This window comes from Xyrauchen texanus, chromosome 5 (genome assembly GCF_025860055.1).
Source record: "Xyrauchen texanus isolate HMW12.3.18 chromosome 5, RBS_HiC_50CHRs, whole genome shotgun sequence".
In the NCBI taxonomy this organism is placed as follows: Eukaryota; Metazoa; Chordata; class Actinopteri; order Cypriniformes; family Catostomidae; genus Xyrauchen; species Xyrauchen texanus.
In genome coordinates this window covers 40,390,536-40,412,009 of record NC_068280.1, presented here as the reverse complement: position 1 = coordinate 40,412,009, position 21,474 = coordinate 40,390,536, and the positions used below count along the sequence as shown (strand labels likewise).

At 36.5% G+C, this 21,474-nt stretch overlaps 2 protein-coding genes across 11 annotated transcripts in view; one reads left to right on the top strand and one right to left on the bottom strand.

Annotated features, from left to right (window-relative positions):
* The window catches only part of LOC127643740 (ankyrin-2-like), a 91,493-nt gene extending 83,891 nt beyond the window's left edge, over positions 1-7,602 (top strand). Inside the window, exons 47-49 of the mRNA XM_052126596.1 lie at positions 57-230; positions 4,688-4,779; positions 5,605-7,602. Coding sequence (XP_051982556.1) covers positions 57-230; positions 4,688-4,779; positions 5,605-5,803 — 465 coding nt within the window. The 3' untranslated portion in view covers positions 5,804-7,602. The remainder of the gene's footprint in view (positions 1-56; positions 231-4,687; positions 4,780-5,604) is intronic.
* Positions 7,603-12,851: 5,249 nt separating this feature from the next.
* LOC127643717 (calcium/calmodulin-dependent protein kinase type II delta 2 chain) overlaps positions 12,852-21,474 on the bottom strand; it is a 49,022-nt gene continuing 40,399 nt past the window's right edge. For 4 of the 10 annotated variants that reach the window (XM_052126545.1, XM_052126548.1, XM_052126547.1 and 1 more), the window contains 7 exons: positions 21,268-21,316; positions 20,852-20,950; positions 18,624-18,644; positions 17,262-17,337; positions 16,822-16,916; positions 14,758-14,986; positions 12,852-14,454 (listed from right to left, as the gene is read on the bottom strand). In XM_052126545.1, the coding sequence (XP_051982505.1) occupies positions 14,451-14,454; positions 14,758-14,986; positions 16,822-16,916; positions 17,262-17,337; positions 18,624-18,644; positions 20,852-20,950; positions 21,268-21,316 (573 nt within the window). In that variant the 3' untranslated portion in view covers positions 12,852-14,450. Of the gene's footprint in view, positions 14,455-14,753; positions 14,987-16,821; positions 16,917-17,261; positions 17,338-18,623; positions 18,645-20,851; positions 20,951-21,267; positions 21,317-21,474 lie in introns of those variants that run through there. The other 6 variants (XM_052126551.1, XM_052126554.1, XM_052126553.1 and 3 more) reach the window with 3 other exon arrangements.

The following is a 21,474-nucleotide window of genomic DNA, read 5'->3' as shown; positions in this document are numbered from 1 at the left end:
TCGGGAATATGGAACATTTTGTTGAATAAAAAGACTGTGTTTAACCTTAATATCAGGTGACTTTCCATGAGAAAGACAGCATGTCAGCCTCAAAGGAGGGGCCTGCTGGAGGTCAAGAGGTCAGGAAGGCTGCCCAGACAACGATGGTACATGGAGAAATAATGGAGAAGCACGAGGGGGATCCATTCCTCGCCACAGACCTGCCCTCTGCACGAGATGACTTCACCCAGGTGAGATGCTCATTTCAGCAATCATTCTAGACATATTCATAACATCATATTGTGAATAATAATGTTATTTTAATGGAAGATTCCTACATTCACTCATCCTAACATAATGCTGATTATATTTAAGCAATAAGGTTAAGAAGCTGTACTGCAGTTGTTGCATGCAACCCCTTCAGCATCGCCTATATTCACAGTATAGCTCGGCTTCGAGTGCCTTATTGCTTTTATAAAAATGTTACTTCATAATAAAAATATTAATGACGATTACATTTTCATTAAAACATAATTTTATTAAGCATATTTATTAATGTAATCCTTACACTAGAAGATGAAGCCCCTGACATGTAAACCTGCCTAGTAATATTTATCATATTCTGCCTCTGTGGCTGTTGTGCAGAGAATTTTGCAGTAAAAAGGTGAACAGGTGTTTAACAAGCAGGGTATGGAGGGTTACTTTTAAAATGTGTTCCACTACAGATTACAGAATACCTTCTGAAAAAAAAAATTTGTAGCACATTCTGTTAGATTACTCAAAGTCAGTAACGTAATCTAAATATTTTGGATTACTTCTTCAGCACTTGCAGATTTAGTTTTTTTTACACATTTTGAATATAATCAAGATAATAACAAGTAAAACAATCTACCAGTAGAGTAAGATAATATGCAATAATAATATGCAATAAAATGCATTTAAAAAAAATACATTCTCTGAAAAAAGCCTAAATATATTATGCAGTGTTGCTTCTAAAACAAGAAAAATAAATGTGTCTTGTTTTAAAGCCCATGGTGCAGGTTAAACACCACTGTCGATTAATGGGTAGATAAAGCAGTCAAGATATGTATATAAAGTTAGAAATGTCTCCAAAATGGTGTTAAAGTCCAGTTTTTGTAGTTTTTGGTTAGAAACGGTTATTTTTTACGCGATTCGGCGATGACGTCACATGAGGTAGACGCGGTGGAATGTAGCCTCAGCCGTTCTCAGCTACTTGAACTAATTCTAGCAGACTAGCACTGGCTACTATGGCGTCTAACTGGGATGAGGAAGAACAAATATGAAAAAGGGTCAGCAAAATGCAAATGGGTGTAGTGGTGAAATAAGGGGTGGGTATACTATGAATACTTAGAACAGTGATTCGCAAGCACATTGGGTGTACAAGCACATTGCAGGAGTACATGGAAACATTTAATCATTTATTTTCAACTTGGAAGTACTGAGAATTATTTACTTATCATCTTTGAAATTCCAAGAAGATAAGTAAATATTCCCAGTCATTTCATAAGTCCATCAATAAAATGGGACGTGTGTGCTACAACTAACGTTAGTTTCCCAGTGGAAACAATAACCTATGGCACAGCCATAAAGCTTTCATGATGATATGGACTTTTACTTCAGGGCAATTTTGTTATTATTCTAATTTTTATTCGTGAATCACGAAATATGCTCTTCTAATGTCAGAGTGATCGTGCTTGTAAGTTAGTGGAGGCTGTGTCAAAGGGAACACGGTATACAAAATACACACAGAGCTAGCTAACACGCAGCTTGTAAACATTAACGTTAGCATGATGCTTACCGTGGCAATTTCTCAGCTACGACAGACGGTGTCTCTCGACCTCGGGACGGGGCAAGCAGAGAGGTTTGCGGTCACAGACGGCACGGTGTTAGGAAGTAATTTAGCACTCCTCTCACTCTTTAATCCAAGTGAGACCATCTTAGCATCCCCTGAGTGGTAATCCTCCTCTTTGAAATGCGCGCTGCATATTCTCGAGTAGGTAGTGACAGAGCTAGCTGAAAAATCTGCCCGCCTAATCTTCACAAACTGCACACAGCTTCGGAAGATCCCTTTGTCCTTGGGGAAGGAATGGACCCTACAGGGGAGTAGCACCAAATTTTGGGCCCTGGGTACAAACCATCTTGCTGGGCCCCCGTACCAAATATGTATGTATAGAAAACTGACTTCTAAGGGGCCCCCCCTGCCTCGGGCCCTGGGTACTCGGTACCCTTTACCCCCCCAGTCCGACGCCCCTGGGACCCTATGTCCAGTTTTGCTGGAGTTCTTGCACCCGCCACAAACACAGTAATAAACCATTTTGACTAACGTTATTTATGATCTACTCTTTATCTATCTCTAAGCTATCTGTTATGCTAAGCTATCTCTCACTATCTATGCTATTCTATCTATGCTATCTGTCTATATCTATCTATCTATCTATCTATCTATCTATCTATCTATCTATCTATCTACTTACTTATAAATCTGTCACTGTCACTCTTTCACTAGTTAGCTACTCCTCGTCTCACTCTCCCTCAATTGTAAGGCGGGCCACGGGCTTTCTTCTGTCGTCCAACAGTCAGCGAGTACCTCATGTGACGTCATGGAATGCATTGTGGGAGAAATAAGAATAATCGCTAAGCTGTAGCTAAAAGCTAACATATCACCTACTTTTCCGTATTATATTTCTTTTTTGTAGTACCCTACAACATCAAATACAATGGATAACTGTTTAAATGTTTATTACCAACTAGAAAATTGCCAAAAAAAAAACAAAAAAAAACCTGCACCATGGGCTGTAAGGATTTTCATATATTTTTACCTGACAACGATAAAAAAGTTCTAATCAGGAATAAGATTTTTGCTGTAATAGTAACTGTCTTACTAGAGAAAAATAAATATGATCTAACATGGATTTTCTTGATAGAAAAAACATAATCGTGCTTGATAAAAGGTGCATTTAAAAATTTTATTTTATCTCAGCATAAAGCTAAATATTCACATGACAATTTACACAAGGTTAACTATTTCCACTGCGCCAAACTTGCTTCAAAACCCCATAGTGTACAAAACCACATCATCTTCTGATCGCATCATTTATACAGATGAATGTTTTCAACTGAAAAAACGAAATACTACATGAAACAAATATTTTGTATATTAAAAGATGCTATTAGCGATATTAGCCATTCTACCTGCCACGAGACTGAGCCGTTGATTTAGCCACGACGCGTCTTTCTGAAACACCACACCGATACCATTGAAACCGACAAAAAGCATGTTCCCTCAGTTGTCAAACACAACAGTAACGAAAGAGCACCTGAACTGACAAATTATACATCAGAATTTGGCATTTAGCCTCAATATTTCCCTGCAACGGCAACACTGTGAGAACGCGCTAAATGATTGACAGGCAGAAAGCGTCAGAGTCCACGTTCCACGGACACGATATCTCACAACACTTATTTCAGTGATATCTTTCAGGGTGTAGACATTTTTTTTTGCATATCTTTGCCAAATATGAACAATGTGTTATGAGGCCCTACGTTAGGCCAGCGTTGTTTGTGCAGTATCTTTGTTGAATGATAAACAACATTTGATTATGAAAACCCTCCGACGAGAGAAGAGTTGTTTGAGATATCTTTGCTGAAGGGTGAGCAATGTGGCGTAAAGCCATTCGATAACGGCGACGTTGCGTGCAATCCCTTCGTTGAAAGAAAACAAAGTTTGATTATGAAAACCCTCTGGCGAGGGAAGAGACTGTTTAATGGTTATCACTCGTACATTGATGGAATCCCTGAGTTTCACATGAACGGGAAACCCCACTATTGCAGCAAATTCCGCTGCAGCTTTCGATAGAAAGTTAAGGAAACAAACACAGCAACAACTTTGCAATATTTGGAAATAAATTGAAGCAACAGAGAATGAAATGGTGAAGTCTTCCTCGAATACTATGTTTGTTATTTACACAAGCGTCGAGGTAAAATTACATTGCTGTGGAGAATGCAGCTTACTGACTGAACCGCATGTATACGGGAGAGAAGAGTACACCGCTTATACAGTGCATGTACTGTATATGGGAATGCTGCTTTTATGCAATACGCCGCTTTGTAGCAATAAGACGTTTTCTGTGTACATGTAAACGTAGTCACAGTTTTATAAGTATAGCTACAAATCTTTAACAATATGCATATTAACATGTATCAACATAAACCCTAAAACCATAAATCAACTGTAAAAACAATTATTGAAACAACTTTATAGTTTCAAATAAAAGAAATTTAAATATAAAGTTTTAACAGAATTAATGTGTGCTTTTATAAAAATATAAGCTTCACGTTTCTGCCTTTAAACCCTCCAAAAATGGCCCCATTCACTTCTAAAGTAAGTGCCTCACTGTAACTTCGATTTTTCCTTTTTAAAAGAAAAGAAGGGAAAAGTCCAAATACATTTTTGTGGTAATCAACATTATGCCACAAATGCTGCCGATTGAGCTTAACTTCTATTGAACCAGTAATATTCCTTTAAGGCATCCTCTGCAGCACATTGTAAATTACCAAATATAGTTGCTCTTTTTATATCTCCATTATGTTCTTGATTGTCTCTCCTATCACATTGTATCCTGTCTTGAATAACACTAACACATAAGGATAATTTAGTGTTAATGTAGTGTGTGCCTCATTTCCTCAGGCTCTAAGCTACTTTGGGGGCTTTAGGAAGGTGCAGATTCCTCGAGTGATAGAGCAGGAAATACTTCAGCCTGATGGATCTGTGATCAGGAGGTTTGGGAGACAGGCATTGCCTGTGTGTGTGGGGGTGTGCATAAGTGTGTGAGCGTGCAAGCAGATGAAGCCTTATTTAATGGCCTTTGAAGCCTTTATTAATTACTATACTGTAAATCTTTATTAACCCTCTGGTGCATGGTGTCCACCACAGTGGACAGATCTTTAAAAGCCGTTCAGGTTAGGATGTTCCAAAACACCATAGATGATCACCTTTCAACGTTTCCCATAATTCTGCATGATTGGCCTCTTTATGTGTACTTGTGATTTTTTATTTCTGACAACATAAATTCAATATAGTGGTGTACTGAGAAATATCTGGAACATTTTCCATTAACTTAACATTAATTGTAATTGATAGATGTGTCATTTTTGGGGGGGAAAATGAAAGATTTGGAATTTTTATATTGTTGCTTCCAAGAAAAATATTTTTTGGTGTACGTACCTTAACCAAGCATGTTTTTCATTGTATTTCTCTCTAATTGACTAATTGAGTGTGTCTTCCTCTCTCCAATCAGTCCCATCTGACTCTACACTCACAACAACATGCCACGCTGTCAAAGTGTTTTTTTAAGTTTTTGTTGGTCTTGTTAATACCATGTTTTTTTGACATGCACCGTGATAATATCATGGCATTCTTTGAAGTACCTTGCAGTTAACAGCATGGTATATGATAATCATTCAGTACCATTTTTTATAAGGGTTTAATCACTTGATCTTGATTAATGCCCTGTGGGAGGCTGACCTTTTTCTTTCTTTCATTCTTTTCCTTCCTTCCTTCCTTCCTTCCTTCCTTCCATACCTTCCTTCCTTTCATTCTCACAGGACGAGGATGCAGAAGTCTAGAACTCAGAGGCGGTCAGTAGTGAGGGATGCTGGGGGACAGAAGCGTGTGTGCGTGGAGCAGATAGAAGATTGTCCTGAGCACCATGACAACCTACAGCATCACATCCATCAACTTATTCACCACTACTGTGCCCAAAATGACAGAGAGAAAGAGATGGACGAAGCTGAAGAAAAGTGATGCTTTCCCCCTTAATTTTCCTTCCCCATTCTCTATCGATCTTCTCTTTGAGCACCTCCCACCTACCCACCCTATGCACCATGCTCATGCAATCCCAGAGTGCACTTCACTCACAGTCTTCCTGTCAAAACTGGTTGTTTGACCAGTTTAAGTCAATGGACAATATTTTCACTCTCTTTACTCTCTTTCACTCCCAGTTCGCCATATGTGTTTTTTTCTGCCTTTCATTGTGACCAAAAGGGTGTATGCTTCCTTTCGTTTCTTCATTTTAATCCATTGTTTCTCTTTAATAACTTAATAGCTGCAAAGAACACGAAACAAAAAAAAAAAGAAGGGGTTTTTCCGAGCAGAAAACTGTTCACTCTCAAATCTTAATCGTTCATATTCTGAACATTTAAGCTTGAATTAACAGAACTTGTATTGCACTGCCTACCACGATTATTGAACTTAAAATATCTTTGCATTATATCATGCCACATCATGACATGCTCTTGAGATGTCTTAAAACTTCTTGCCTTCTTTATCAGCTGCTGGGGTGTTGTGTGTCTGTGTAATCTGTCAATGGAGAGTATATATAATATGCATTTTTTAAAAGACAGTAGTGCACATTATCCACCTGTAAGGATATTAGCAGGCATGCTTAGCTAGCAGCAGTCACATAATAACAGTCAGACTCTTTCTATGGTTAGATGACTGTCAATTTTGTCTCACTGTCATCTCACCCCTCTCTCTTTGTGTCTGTGATCTGTAGCAACCCTACCCTCATAATTATCATTACTGGACTTCTAACATTTCAACACAGGCTTTTTGTTGTAATAGGTCACTTTAACATTTGCTTATGGTTTAAAATGTTCTTTGAGGTAATGTGGCAAGCATTTTAAGAAGGACTCAGGAAGTTAAGTTGGAATGCTCTTGGATTTTTATTCAATGAGGCAAACTACATGTTGAATGTTAAACATGCAATTCTATTTTCAGTTTTAACTAATTCATCAATTCTGTTTTCAGTTAGAATTCATGCTTTCTTTATGGGTGTGTGTGTGAGTGTGTGTAGATGTGAAAAGGAAATTTGAGATTTTATTTTTCAATTATATTACTTTCTCTGTCTTGTATATATTGCTCAATATCAGTATGTGTCAGAGATTATTGCTCTGAGGTATTTGTGAGATTTAATGCTTTCAAAATGTTTTGTTGGTTTTGAAAGTGAGTAAAAGGGGTTTAAAAAAAATTATGTTTTATTTATGTTGTATTTAATTTAAACGTGTGTCATAACGAAACGTGCGAAACAGAATGGAACTGAATGAATCTGTGCATTGTGATATACTCAACATACTGTATGCCCTTAAGGATTCACCAAATCACAATTGGCTTCAGATTCCTGGGAAGGATTGTACAATGTGATATTGTTTGATTTATTTCCTATTTAACTGCAGATAAATGCAGCTGTGTTAGTTGAGTTTGTCTTTTGGTGCTGATCTGTGGCCAGCTGTGCTTTCCCCTTATAATAGTTAAGATTAAAATAAGGATGTGGGGAAACTTGCCCTAGAACAGCACTAAATGTCTTCCTCTAACAAGAGCAATGTCATTAGGTTGAACACTGCTACTACTTTCACTGTGACTGGCCTATGTTTGATTTACTGAATCCGCATTCTGTCTGTGGAGATAAGAATATGCATATATAGTACATAAATATCTATCCATAAAGGCATGTATTAGTTTACTATATGACTTTTAAAAAAGACATTTTAACACTATAAAAAGGCTGCAGTGTGTGTATATGGCTGAACGAGAATAAAAGTGTTTAAGTGTCATAAAATGCATGTCCTGGCAATTTTTTCTCTCTCAATTTGGTATGCTCCTGAGACCTGAGGATGACTGCTGTGTGCATTTTCCATTTGACTTTTTGATTTGTAACTATTAGAGCCTAATACACATGGGCCTAAACATTTATGGGAACATATAGTATGTGGGCAGTGGGACTAAGTTGTGCAATTTTAAACAATTGTAATCAAATTGTTTATTATATATCAAGAAGTGTTGATTATTTGTGTTTTTAAGATGTTACAGACATTACATCAGAAATTAGAATAACTAATTCTGATTCAAAGTAATGGTCAGCATCATCCAATCACTGCCAACCATGTTAAAAAAATATTATACAATATAAATTCTGAATCTATTTACTGATTACTATTGTACCATGTCTCCCAAACATCTTGAGTGGTTCAAACATCATCTGCAGCCTGAAACTGAACTTTTGGTTGGATTTTAGGAGTATTTGTGCTTAGCTGTATAGAGAGCTATAGGATGCTCCCTATATAGTAAATGACTTAACATCCAGTGTGCTGTCTGTCTGCACTGGTCTCAGAACAGTTCGAAATGCAACTTATTTTCATCCTAACTCCATATAAAGCATCTGAAAGCAAAATCTTTCAGCTTTTGGATGAACCCATTGATTCTCAATGTGAGAATGCACTGTAAATATAGAACTTCTAAGAAAAGAAATATGCTAAAGTACACTTTAGTCGCTTTAATCGCTCAAATTTTTCAAATGGCAAATCAGATGACACTAGAGACTAATCTTTTGACAAAAACAGGTTTCAATGTAAAATCATATAGTTGTTCTTACAAGATGTAGTTTTGTTGGTAGTTCTCCCAAAGACAAACTCCACTGTGGTCGGCGCCATGTTGTTTTGTCAAATGACTCCATGCTTCCAAAATGTAACCTTTTACTGACAGCACAGAGTTTCCTGAACTGAGATCATTCAGTTTAAATACATTTAAATTACGTGTTGCATTTACTGAAGCCAAAATACAATGTCCATGCATGTATTCGCATGGTCACTTGAGGGTATAATATTAAAGGGGTCATGATTTTTTACTTTTGTTCCCTGAAGCTTTGCCACACTTACTAGCCAGCTGTAGGTTTGCTACCAAGTATTGTTTTCAATTGCTCCGTTCTTTAATAGCCTCTTTGCAAAACAATCTGTGCAAAAATCAAACTCCCAAGGTTGGACTGAAATGATCAGTTGTTTCTAAAATTGGGCTCTTTCAGAAAGATGTGCAGATTGTAGGTGCTACACACAGCCAGGACAGCACAAGGCTGGACTTGACTTTACCACATTTTGCTCCCACATCACTTTTTGTGTTTAGGAAGAACAGAATCTATCCTACTTCCTCCACATTATCTCACTGTGTGTGGTTGAAGGCCAAGTTTCATAATGCCAAAAATGCTGATGGTGACATAAATGTGGCCAGTTATGTTGCGAAATTTTGGAATTAGATGATTTTTAATATGACTCTTTTAAAGGAATATTGCAGGTTCATTACAAGTTAAGCTCAATCAGCAGCATTTGTGGCATAATGTTAATCAGGGCCGGCCCAAGCCTTTATGGGGCCCTAAGCAGAATTTGATTTGGGGGCCCCTCGGTGCCGCCAATATGATTGAATATTGTCAATGCTTGATTATTCGCACACTATAAATCTAACACACCCCTTATCAATTGTATTAGTTGTAGCTGTGTTGCTTACAACATACCAATGTCTGCCTGGCATGATTTTACCCTTCTACGGTTTAAATGTAACAGTAGCACACCTATATTTACCCAATCCTGTTGATCCTCTGTTACCAGTTTTGTGTACTTCCTAGAGAACAATTTACAGCAGGAGCTGTAGACAGTATCATTTCTTTTTGAATAAGTGAGCAGCTCCACTTACATTTTGTCCCCATTAATTGACTTTCTGTAGGTGTAGTGGAAGCTTCGGCCATCAGGTTTTTCAGGGAATGTGAAGTTTTCCTTTATAGGCAGTGGCCCTCTGCTTACCAGATCAGTCCTTTCTGAGTCAGACAGGATAGATGACCACATCAGTGGATGCACGTGCTGGGAAGTGCTCCTCGCCTGCAGAGGATGGACCTGATGAAAGATGAAAATAATAATAAAAGCTAGCCATGTTAGATGTCATATTAGAAAGTAATGCAACTGTCTTTCAAAAACAAAGGCATGGTTTATCCATATAAATATATTGATCTGGGATTGTTGAAAAATCATCATCAACTGTAGCACTGGAACTTGGGGCAGGTGGCGTTGGTTGTGACCCACGTCCAAAATATTTCAACAGTGCTCCTAGGGAAGTTTCATAAGAGTACATATTTGACAGAATATTTGACAAAATATGTTATTTTCTCAACACAAATTATTATACACAGCAGCAAGTCATCTGTACACCTAAACAACAACTCTTAATCTATAACTAGCTAATTGAGGCATAATGATATTGGAATATAAGCAAAGACCCCAAAATGGTAGACTAATGTAAATAATGTTAAGTTGTTATCAGTACCAAGTTTATGGAACAGAAGCTTATTTTTATTACAAAAATGTATACCCAGGAAAGTTATTTTTACACAGAAGACAAAAACTTTAATCTAAAACTTGCTAAGTAATATGTTGTACTAATAATATATTAAGATGTCAAGGCTATTTATGGATGATTAATCAAACTTTCCTAAAAAAGAAACTATGCTACATAGGCTATGTTAACTAACTAGCCAGCTAATGTTAGCTCGTATCTTAGCCTAGCTACTTAACATACCTTTATCGTGCTGTTTTTTCTCTTCCTCTGTTTTCTTCTTTTTCCTTTTCTTTGCACCAGAGGGATATGTCCTTTTTTGTGACATTGCTGTATTGCTGTCTGAATGTGCTTGCATCCTGCAGCTCGTTAACATAATATTGCATTTAATATTGCATTTTTTTTATAATTACCATTGTCCATTGACAGTATAATCACAAAAAAAAAAAAAAAGTGCTCTTGGGGGCCCCCTGGTGGCCACCGGGGCCCTAAGCAGCCGCTTAGTTCGCTTATGCCTTGGGCCGGCTCTGATGTTAATTACCACAAAATTTTATTTTGACTTGCCCCTCCTTTTCTTTAAAAAAAGCTAAAAATCAGATCCACGACAGACATGGTTTTTGTCTTGAGGCAGCTGATGGAGAAGAGCCGAGAACACCACAAAGACCTTTACATTGCCTTCATCGACCTCAGCAAAGCTTTTGATACCATCAACCGTGAACTGCTCTGGAAACACCTCTCTAAACTTTGGGTACCACCCAAGTTTCTAAGCATCCTACAGCAGCTGCATGACAGGATGCAAGCCAGAGTGCTCACGGGAGAACTCCAGTCAGAGTCCTTCGAGGTAAACGCTGGGGTGAAGCAAGGCTGTGTCTTGGCTCCGGTGCTCTATAACATCCTTCTCTCTGCCATCACCTGCCTCTTCCACCGTGTCATGGGACATGAAGACGGTGTCCATATGGAATACCGACTTGACGGAAGCCTCTTCAACATACATCGGCTCCAGGCACAAGACAAAGACAAAGACCAGCCAAATCTTCAGTATGCTGATGACTGTGCCGTCTTAGCTCACAGCCCGGACTCTATGCAGCACGCCCTTAACACAATATCCAGTCTGTACCAATCCTTTGGCCTACAGGTCAACATTAAAAAAACCGAGGTCATGTCCCATCTCACTACCCCTATATGTGTGTGTGTGTGTGTGTGTGTACATATATATATATATATATATATATACACTCACCTAAAGGATTATTAGGAACACCTGTTCAATTTCTCATTAATGCAATTATCTAATCAACCAATCACATGGCAGTTGCTTCAATGCATTTAGGGGTGTGGTCCTGGTCAAGACAATCTCCTGAACTCCAAACTGAATGTCAGAATGGGAAAGAAAGGTGATTTAAGCAATTTTGAGCGTGGCATGGTTGTTGGTGCCAGACGGGCCAGTCTGAGTATTTCACAATCTGCTCAGTTACTGGGATTTTCACGCACAACCATTTCTAGGGTTTACAAAGAATGGTGTGAAAAGGGAAAAACATACAGTATGCGGCAGTCCTGTGGGCTGAAAATGCCTTGTTGATGCTAGAGGTCAGAGGAGAATGGGCCGACTGATTCAAGCTGATAGAAGAGCAACTTTGCCTGAAATAACCACTCGTTACAACCGAGGTATGCAGCAAAGCATTTGTGAAGCCACAACACGCACAACCTTGAGGCGGATGGGCTACAACAGCAGAAGACCCCACCGGGTACCACTCATCTCCACTACAAATAGGAAAAAGAGGCTACAATTTGCAAGAGCTCACCAAAATTGGACAGTTGAAGACTGGAAAAATGTTGCCTGGTCTGATGAGACTCGATTTCTGTTGAGACATTCAGATGGTAGAGTCAGAATTTGGCTTAAACAGAAGGAGAACATGGATCCATCATGCCTTGTTACCACTGTGCAGGCTGGTGGTGGTGGTGTAATGGTGTGGGGGATGTTTTCTTGGCACACTTTAGGCCCCTTAGTGCCAATTGGGCATCGTTTAAATGCCACGGCCTACCTGAGCATTGTTTCTGACCATGTCCATCCCTTTATGGCCACCATGTACCCATCCTCTGATGGCTACTTCCAGCAGGATAATGCACCATGTCACAAAGCTCGAATCATTTCAAATTGGTTTCTTGAAGATGACAATGAGTTCACTGTACTAAAATGGCCCCCACAGTCACCAGATCTCAACCCAATACAGCATCTTTGGGATGTGGTGGAACGGGAGCTTTGTGCCCTGGATGTGCATCCCACAAATCTCCATCAACTGCAAGATGCTATCCTATCAATATGGGCCAACATTTCTAAAGAATGCTTTCAGCACCTTGTTGAATCAATGCCACGTAGAATTAAGGCAGTTCTGAAGGCGAAAGGGGGTCAAACACAGTATTAGTATGGTGTTCCTAATAATCCTTTTGGTGAGTGTATATATATGTGTGTGTGTGTGTGTATATATATAAATATTTATATATGTGTATATATATATATATATATATATATATATATATATATATATATATATATATATATATATATATATACACACACATACATACGTGTGTGTGTGTGTGTGTGTATTATATATATATATATACACACAAATAAAGAAAAGGAGGGATGAGTTGAATTTTTTTTCTGTGGTAATAAACATTTTCCCAAATGTTGTCGATTGAGTTTAATTTTTATTGAACCTGGAATATTACTTTTAACTTGAACACTTTGCTTAATGCTAGCCAAAAAGAAAAAAGAGAAAGTAGACAAAGCTGACTCATGACATTGTACATACAGTACATATCACACCTTTATTGTATTTTTCATTAAATATGTTGATTTGTTAGCGCCACCATGGCAACATATTATATATTTCACATCCTCGTATTGGCTTTGAAGTTTCTGTATCAGCCGAGGAATCTGTATCAGTCTTCTTAAGAAGAGAAAAGGATAATGAAAAAAAAGAAATATGAGAAAATATGGTGTTGGCATAGTCCAGTAGTGGTGAGGTTTTTCCTCGAGGAAGGCCATTCCATTCTGACATCGCCCTCTATTGCGTCATCTTCCAATTGAGTGGGGCACAGACGCAATGTCGCCACTAGGGGCAGTGTACCTGCTTGAAACTCAGGCTCAGCTCACTTTCTTCTTTAGGTTGGCAAAATAATGTCAGGAAAAATATAAAGCACAAATATGTGTGAACATGATACATGTAGTTTCTCATAAGCTACTTATGTTTCTTTTCTCATACAGCCATGATATAAAGTAAAAGGATAATACTTTCACAGCCACTCGATATAGGAAAATTAAGCTACATTACATCTAAAGGTATAGGGTGATAGTTCTAGATATGTTGGGTCATAATGATGATGGTCACTATCATAATTACATTAACTGATCTTTATGATATTGATAGAAATAAAACAAACATTTTGATAAGTAAACCATGAATTACACAACATAAATAAGAGAAAAATAACAGAATATCATGGTCATACAAAATCTAGTCCTCCATGCATTAGTCAATGCTTGTCATCTTGATGTATCAAATATGCTACATTTATTTTCTCATATTCTATGACATAAAGGTAATCACACAGTCCATATTAATATGCTGCAATTCTTGTAAATCATAGTAAGTAAATCAGAATATTTAAAGAGCCAAACATTGTAAGTTAGCGAATACAAACAAAGCTTTTTGACAGCATTTGCTCAAATTAAAAACTTTGCTGTGAGCCAGAATTTAAAGTACGTAGTTTTGAAAGTTTTTTTAAACAAATTTTTTTTTGCTTTTAATTTTATAATTTTTTTATCTGAATGATCACGACATATGTACATCGCCAGAACAATAGCAAGCTCAATATTAACATTCTTATCGTTCAAAATGTGAGACGTTGCACACAAATAAATAGACATAAAAATACAGTACAGACTTGGGGAGAAGTGATTCTCTTTACATATCTATACATTTAAAATGCTTACCAAAAACAGCTTAAAAAAGAAATAGGAAATAAAATGTTAAAAATACACTCCTTTTAATAATGTCCATATATGCAAATGGCCCACTGGTTTTGGTGTATGTGATGACCTTTAGCAAAATGTTTGAACGCTTTGGTCCATGTGCAATAACATGTAAACGACCCTCAGAGAGGAAGGGGAAAGGGCGTGGTTGTTGGAAAGCAGGTGTGGCTTAGAAGACATGCCTCCAGCTTGACTGACAGACAGTTGGGTTTTTGCTGATGGTTTCTCCTCGATGGGGAAAAACTGAAGCTTAATATTCCATTAACTACAAAATATACACAGACAAAGACACATTACTAAACAATTAAGAAACATAGGATATGAATTATAACTATTTATTATTATGCCTATACCTAATTATTTAGCATACACAAATTATCATATTTACTAACTGTCAAATCCTTATTAGGTCCAACAAAGCCACTATGAATCATACTGTATCCACTGCATGATTTCAATTAGACGGTCATTAATAATTATAACAATATATATTGTATAATTATAAAAAATCATAACATAATTAAAGGATTTATCCCTTTAAATAGTTGAGATGGTCTATGAGTCTTACTTGATGGGCACGCTGGGCGCTCCAGAGCGATGAAAGTGAATGTTCAGCCACTTGCCATCTCGGCGGTGCCAGACACGAGTCTCCTCTGATTGCATGGTGCGTGGCATACCGCTGGCATCCATGTACTGGGTGAGACGTATGTACGCGATACATGCTGCGTCCTCCCCAATCAGGTGGACATGAGGGTTCAGCAGGATCGTGTGGACAGGTTTATTACCTTTGGACAGTGCTAATAAAGAGAAATAAAAGCAGACTAGATGTGGCAAGAATGTAAGGAAATACTGCTTATTCTTAAAATCAATAAAGTAGGATTTTATTTATTTATATTAAGGTATTTTGCTAGATATTGTTCTGAGCGGGGACACATATTATCAAGGACTTTGGGCAAAACTGCCACCGAAAGTGACAAAAAAGCTCCTGATATGAAAATACCCCAATAAAGAGTTATTTTGTTGTTGTAATGTGTTGTTTATTATTTTATATATTTCTTACACTCCAAAAAAAATATTTTGGCCTATTTTTAAGGTTTCTGCATTTCAAGTTCATAATAACTTTCCATAAAATGTAATAATGTAATCTTTAACAAAAATAAATGTATATAATATATATATACACAAATAGTTTTGTGCAAAATTCTCACATAAGATGCTTCAAAAAAACATTTGTCTTAAGATGGTTATTTATATTTTTTGTTTTAGTGTGTCAACAGAAAATATACATTTTAGACTCCCAAAAATGTATATACATTTTAGACCCACCCACCTCCCACCCCCTACCCCACACTGAACATTGAGTCTGAGATTACAAGAAGAGACAGAAGCAATTGAGACAGCCAAAATAGATAGAAAAACTGTGGCTATATTCTCCAAGAAGCTTGTAACATCCTATCTGATAACAACCAAGAAAAACTGTGTCCAGGTGTACCTAGGAGAATTGGTGCTGTTTTAAAGGCAAAGGTGGTCACACCAAATGTTTATTTAGCTTTTTTAAGTTTACTAGACTTTGTATGACATTAATTGATAAATGAAAACTATTTATGCCATAGAAGACATCCTCACTATGAAACATTTTTCCCAAGTGCCTAAAACTTTTGCACTCTACTGTATAAATATTTTCAATTTGATGGAAATTTGTTCTGAAATTGATTTTTCTTTTTGAGTGTAATATATAATTCTAGGCTATCTTGTAATGGGTTTTGTGCCTCTGCAGAAACTATAGTGACCTATACAGATATACAGTTATCTGTATTTACTAATATTCATAACTTCTGGGTATTGTATAACATTAGTACTGTTGCTGTTTTTTTCTCTTTGTTTTATGCAACCAAGTGTTTGCCAATAAAGTATTTTATACATTTATACATCTACATTATAGGTACAAGGTGGTTCCCCATGAATTTATGCTCGTCTCAGTTTATCAATAATGTACTGATTTCCTGGCACATTAATGTTTATTAATTTGTTAAGCGTGTAACCATCAGTCTTTCAAATAAACAATTAAAAATGTGTTATTGTAATTGTTATATTACATACAGTATTTCTGTGAATTATTTTCATGTTCAATAAAGTACATCATCATTAAATCTTTGTATGGCATTATTATATTACAGTCTTTTATTGTTTGCAGTGCATAGACCTACTATTGTAGTATGACGGTTCACTTGCATGGTCAACTGAGGCTGTAGATTGTAATATAAAAATAGAGTGTCTTCAGTTGGACTCATATCGAAAAGGAAAGAGCTGCGGGCATTGCTCCAAAAAGGGGCGTGAGCTCCAAACTGCCATTGAAGATACAGGGAACTCCTTCCCTAATCCTTTCCCTAACCTTAACCGTGAGTGGAAGTTACAAAGTGTATCTTTAATGCACTAACAATGAACAATATAATTTTTATGAACTAACATTAACAAAGATTAATAAATGATGTCAAAATATATAGTTCCTTGTTTATTCATGATACCTAATGAATTATGTTAACAAATGGAACCTTATTGTAAAGTGTTACCAAGAAAGTTCATTTCTGGCACTGGTTCTGAGTTAAAAAGTCAAAATTACTGATCTACATACCGTTCTCAAAGTAGAACCTGTGGAAATCATGCCCCTCCACCAGGTTTCCCAATGCCTCCGGCTCAAAAGATGTCAGACCAGGGTCGCAAATCTTTCTGTGAGAAAAAATGAAGCTAAAATTTACTTTTGTGGTTAACAGATATAGTACAAAAGCACCAGGAGCATTCCAATATTAGAATATCAAAAATCAACACTGCATTCTGTTAACATACAGTATGTGGTAGTTAAGTTGACTATATGAATTTCTTTGGATTCCTGTCTGCCAATCAAAAGCTGTAATGAAGTGAGGCTTGGTTCTAATTACAGATGGAGCACCTGTTGTGATAAAGACAGGTGACCATTAAATGTAATCTCCATAATCAAGAGAATATAAAGCAATGCATCAGTGTTCTTAAGAGGTGCTGTGGTAGTCATAGAGACGGGTCCGTGTGTTCACTTACGCGTAAACCTCAAAGTCGCCATTGTTGATGGATTCAATCAGCTGCTCGGTCACCTTTATGATCTCCTGCTTACGAGCTGAAACACACAGAGACGCATCTAGTGTGTGAGTCAGCAACCCTCACACCATGACAATCCAAATTATTAATCAACAACCCAATTTATTTCAACACTTTGTTTTAGGTGTCCGAAATTATGCAATTCACAAAATGCAAACGTTTGTTTAGAAAGTACCAGAAAAAAAAAAATCAAAGATTTACAGAGAACCTTTATAGCTTATTTTTGGTAATTACTGACTTGCTAAGAAGTTGTTTGAATATTTTATCATGACTATGTGCAGGGTTGGGGAGTAATGGAGTACATGTAATGGGATTACGTATTTAAAATACAAAATATAAGTAACTGTATTCCACTATAGTTACAATTTAAATCATTGGTAATTAAGATACAGTTACATTCAAAAAGTATTTTTATTACTGAAGAGATTACTTGTATGCATTTTATTTTCATTTGTTTCATTGAATATTTAGTCCTTTCAGATGGAAAACATTTATCCAAATAAATGATGTGATCCAAAGTGCATTTGAACAGCAGTGAAACACTTTCTTAAGATGTTACATTCATACGAGCAGACAGAGGAGTAAGTTTGAAGTAAGTCTGGAGCAAAAGAAATAGAAATAAACCTGGTGAAAATTGTCAGCTTTACGCTAAGCTAAAATGCTATTTCTAGCCATTTTACATGCACGTTACCAGGCACGATCACATTTTTTATCAAGAAAATTCACATTAGATCATAATTTCTTTTTTCTAGTAAGATCTTTGATATTAGGGCAAAAATCCTATTCTTGATTATCATTTTTATATTGTTTTCCTGTAAAAATATCTAAAAATCCTTAAAACAAGATCAATTTGATGGATCTTGTTTTAGAAACAACACTGCATAAGATATTTAGGTTTTTCAGAGAATATGTTTTGTGTATTTTGTCTTGTTGTACTGGAGTTTTTAGTCAAAACAATGAAAAAAATCTACCAGTGCTGAAGAAGTAATCCAAATTATTTGAATGTGTCACTTACCTTGAATAATCTAGCGGAATACGTTACAAATTACATTTTACAGCATGTATTCTGTAATCTGGAGTGGAATACATTTCAAAAGTTACCCTCCCAACCCTGACTATGTGCAATTTAGTTTATTAATTTATTATTAATAAGATAAACATTTTCCACTTGATATACAATGGGCACCTAAAGGAAAGTATATTCCAGAATTCCTACTTGTCTACGTTGAGTTTAGAATGAGCAGTGTTTACTGGTAGAAAATCACAGGCAACACTTTCATTCAAAGTATTAAAGTTTAAAATTACCTTTATTGATAACTTGGCAAGCTAAGGGACAGCAAAGACATGGCTCATAATTGGTCAAAAAGGCAATATCTTATGAAAGCACCAAATAAAACTAGTGCAATGTATCTACATCTACTGATGATGACAATAATTCCAGCCCACCGGGCAAAAAGACGTTAAATGTCCTTTGTACTTTTAATATTTAACTGTTAATTTAATGTGAATACTTAATTAGATCATTAAATCACTCATTCAACAGCACTACGTTTATAGTGTCTGCAAATTAATAAGTGAAAAGAAAAAAGGAATGGATACGTTTTCTATCTGATGTCTTTCGCCCGGAAGGCACTGAATGACAAATGAGATGGAAAAAGGTTTGCGGCTCTTAAATGAGAAAAAGAGGACTTTACTTTTCTTCAGAAAAGCATTCCATATAATGCTTGCTTTATCTTACAATAGACATGCTGTGTAACATGGGGCCTTTGACATTTTTTCAACACCATTTTCATTATCCAGAATAATACAGCTGGTAGTGTCTCTGGAAACACATTTTCCTCTGTCAAGCAATGTCTGGCTCATATTTCACTCCAAAATCAGAGGAAAAAAAATGTTTATTTTGCATAAGGAATAAAGAAAACAAAGCCAGTTTTTATGATCATTAAGATTTTTTTGCATGACATTATTTTCAAGACAATTAAGATTATAATGCAAATACATCTGTATATGTAATGTATCAAATTATAAAGTTTTTAATGATATCCATCATGGTAGTTTGAGTTTGAATTAAAAAAATATATAATTGTGTCATCGTCCAGACAGGATGATTTTTAATACTCGTTAAATATTATAATTTTTATTTGATTTAATTAATTATTTATTTTTTGCATACAATTATGAGAATTTGGGGGAGATGTGCTTAATTGTCATGAAAATAATGCAAAAATCTCAATGGTCCCAAAAATCGGCTTTATTTTCTTTATCCAAAATATTTTTTTATGTCTTCTGATTTTGGGGCAAAATATGACCTGGACATGTCTTTGTGAGATTCACCAACCTGGATTTCAGAAATGACTAAAAAACATTTTCAAGTGAGAAAAACACAAGAAAACAATCAAATAAAATAAACATATTTTAGAAATAGAATTACTCACTTTTTTTTGTATATCAGATGCATTTTATCATATGGTAATGTCAACATTAATATTACTTAGAACAGAAATAATGAATCTGATGTTGAAAAAAAGTGTATTGTCCTTTCGATACTGGTTTAGGTCCATTCCATATAACTGAGCTTTAACAAATTCAAATTGTTTCTATTGGTTATATATTATCAACTTTGAATATGCATAAATGAGGCTATTTTGGGGGGGTTGGTCGTAGGGGACTCTAAACAGGAGGAGCAAACATCAGGCTCTCAGGCAAGATGCTGAAGCAAGCACGCTCCTTGTACAATATGTCTCTCCTTATAAGGAATGTTGGATGCAGTACAGGACAATGCAGAATCAAGTCCTTGGATATTGGGTCAGTCTTTTCATTTAAAGGCAGCTTTAGCTGGGTCTCTTGAGGTGACTTGTGGTGCAACCGAAAGGTCTCTAGTGCTTTCAGAGAACTGATGGGCCTTCAATGGGTTTTTCTGCCAAGAATGAGAGCTCCAAGGACAAATGATGGTTCTGCCACACAGAGAGGGCATTTGAGACAATGAGAGAGTGTCTTTTCATGTCTGTACACTTCAAATTTATTTTCCCATTTACTCAAGCATCCCTATATTAATTCAGGGATTTTCTTTTAATCCATCAGGCTTTTCTAACACATGCTACACACATTTGCATCCCCCCCTTCCTTCATAGATTGCGCTTTTTTTTGTTGCAGTTTTGGGCCTTTTCTGCACGCATTTAAAATAAATAAAAAAAATCAACATTTTAAATGCTAATTTGGATTGGATTTGGATATTCCTTCTAAAATTACTATAATAGTCACAGAGAACTTGATGATGTTGTACTTCATGGGCTTACAAAATCCAAAAATGCACAGCTGCAGCCCACAAAGGAACAGGGCTACACAAACGTGTCTGATAGAACAGCTGGATGGATTAAAATGTTCTGAGCATTGATGAGGTATGAAGAACATCCTTAACATGTTAGATTTTAGTAATTGAGGGGCCTCTCGTTCATACAAGGGGGGTCGAAGCATTTGAACGACGTATGAGGAGGAACGAGGTTATTTTTCTCTCCTGCCCATTACGGACTTACTCTGCACCGAGGAGTTGGGCACCTGCTTGGGCTCAGAGTTTTGCGGGCGGACTGCAGGTTGCCAGATTGAATTAATGCTGAGGTTTCCAAAGCGTCTGGCTGTATATTGAACCAATGAGAGGAAGAAATAACAGGAGCAAGACAAACGAAAAAGAAGACATTTCAAACAGCACACTCGACAAGAAAAACTGCAACAGATGTCCTGAAGCAGGGAACGAACGAGGGATGGAGGGGAGGAGAGTGTGGAGTGGTCAACGATGGGTTTTGTGTAAACATTGGGTGGGGAAGTAATAAATAAGGAGGAGTGCACAGATGATTGAGGAGAAGTACAAAAGGGATACGTACTTAGGAGGGGAAACATCAACAAACAGCAAATCTACAGACAGACACACGGGCTGAGAGACACTGAGTTTTACCTTTAAAGTCCTCGTCCTCGATTGTAGTGTTGGCACTCTCTGTAGATTCCTGTAGAAATATCACAAATCTATGTCACATTCCATAAAAGGTACAACATTAAATAAATATAAAATATATACAAAAATGAATAGAAATAATATTAATAACATTACATTTTTTAAAATACAAATATTTATATACAAATAATTTTTAAAAATAAAAATAGA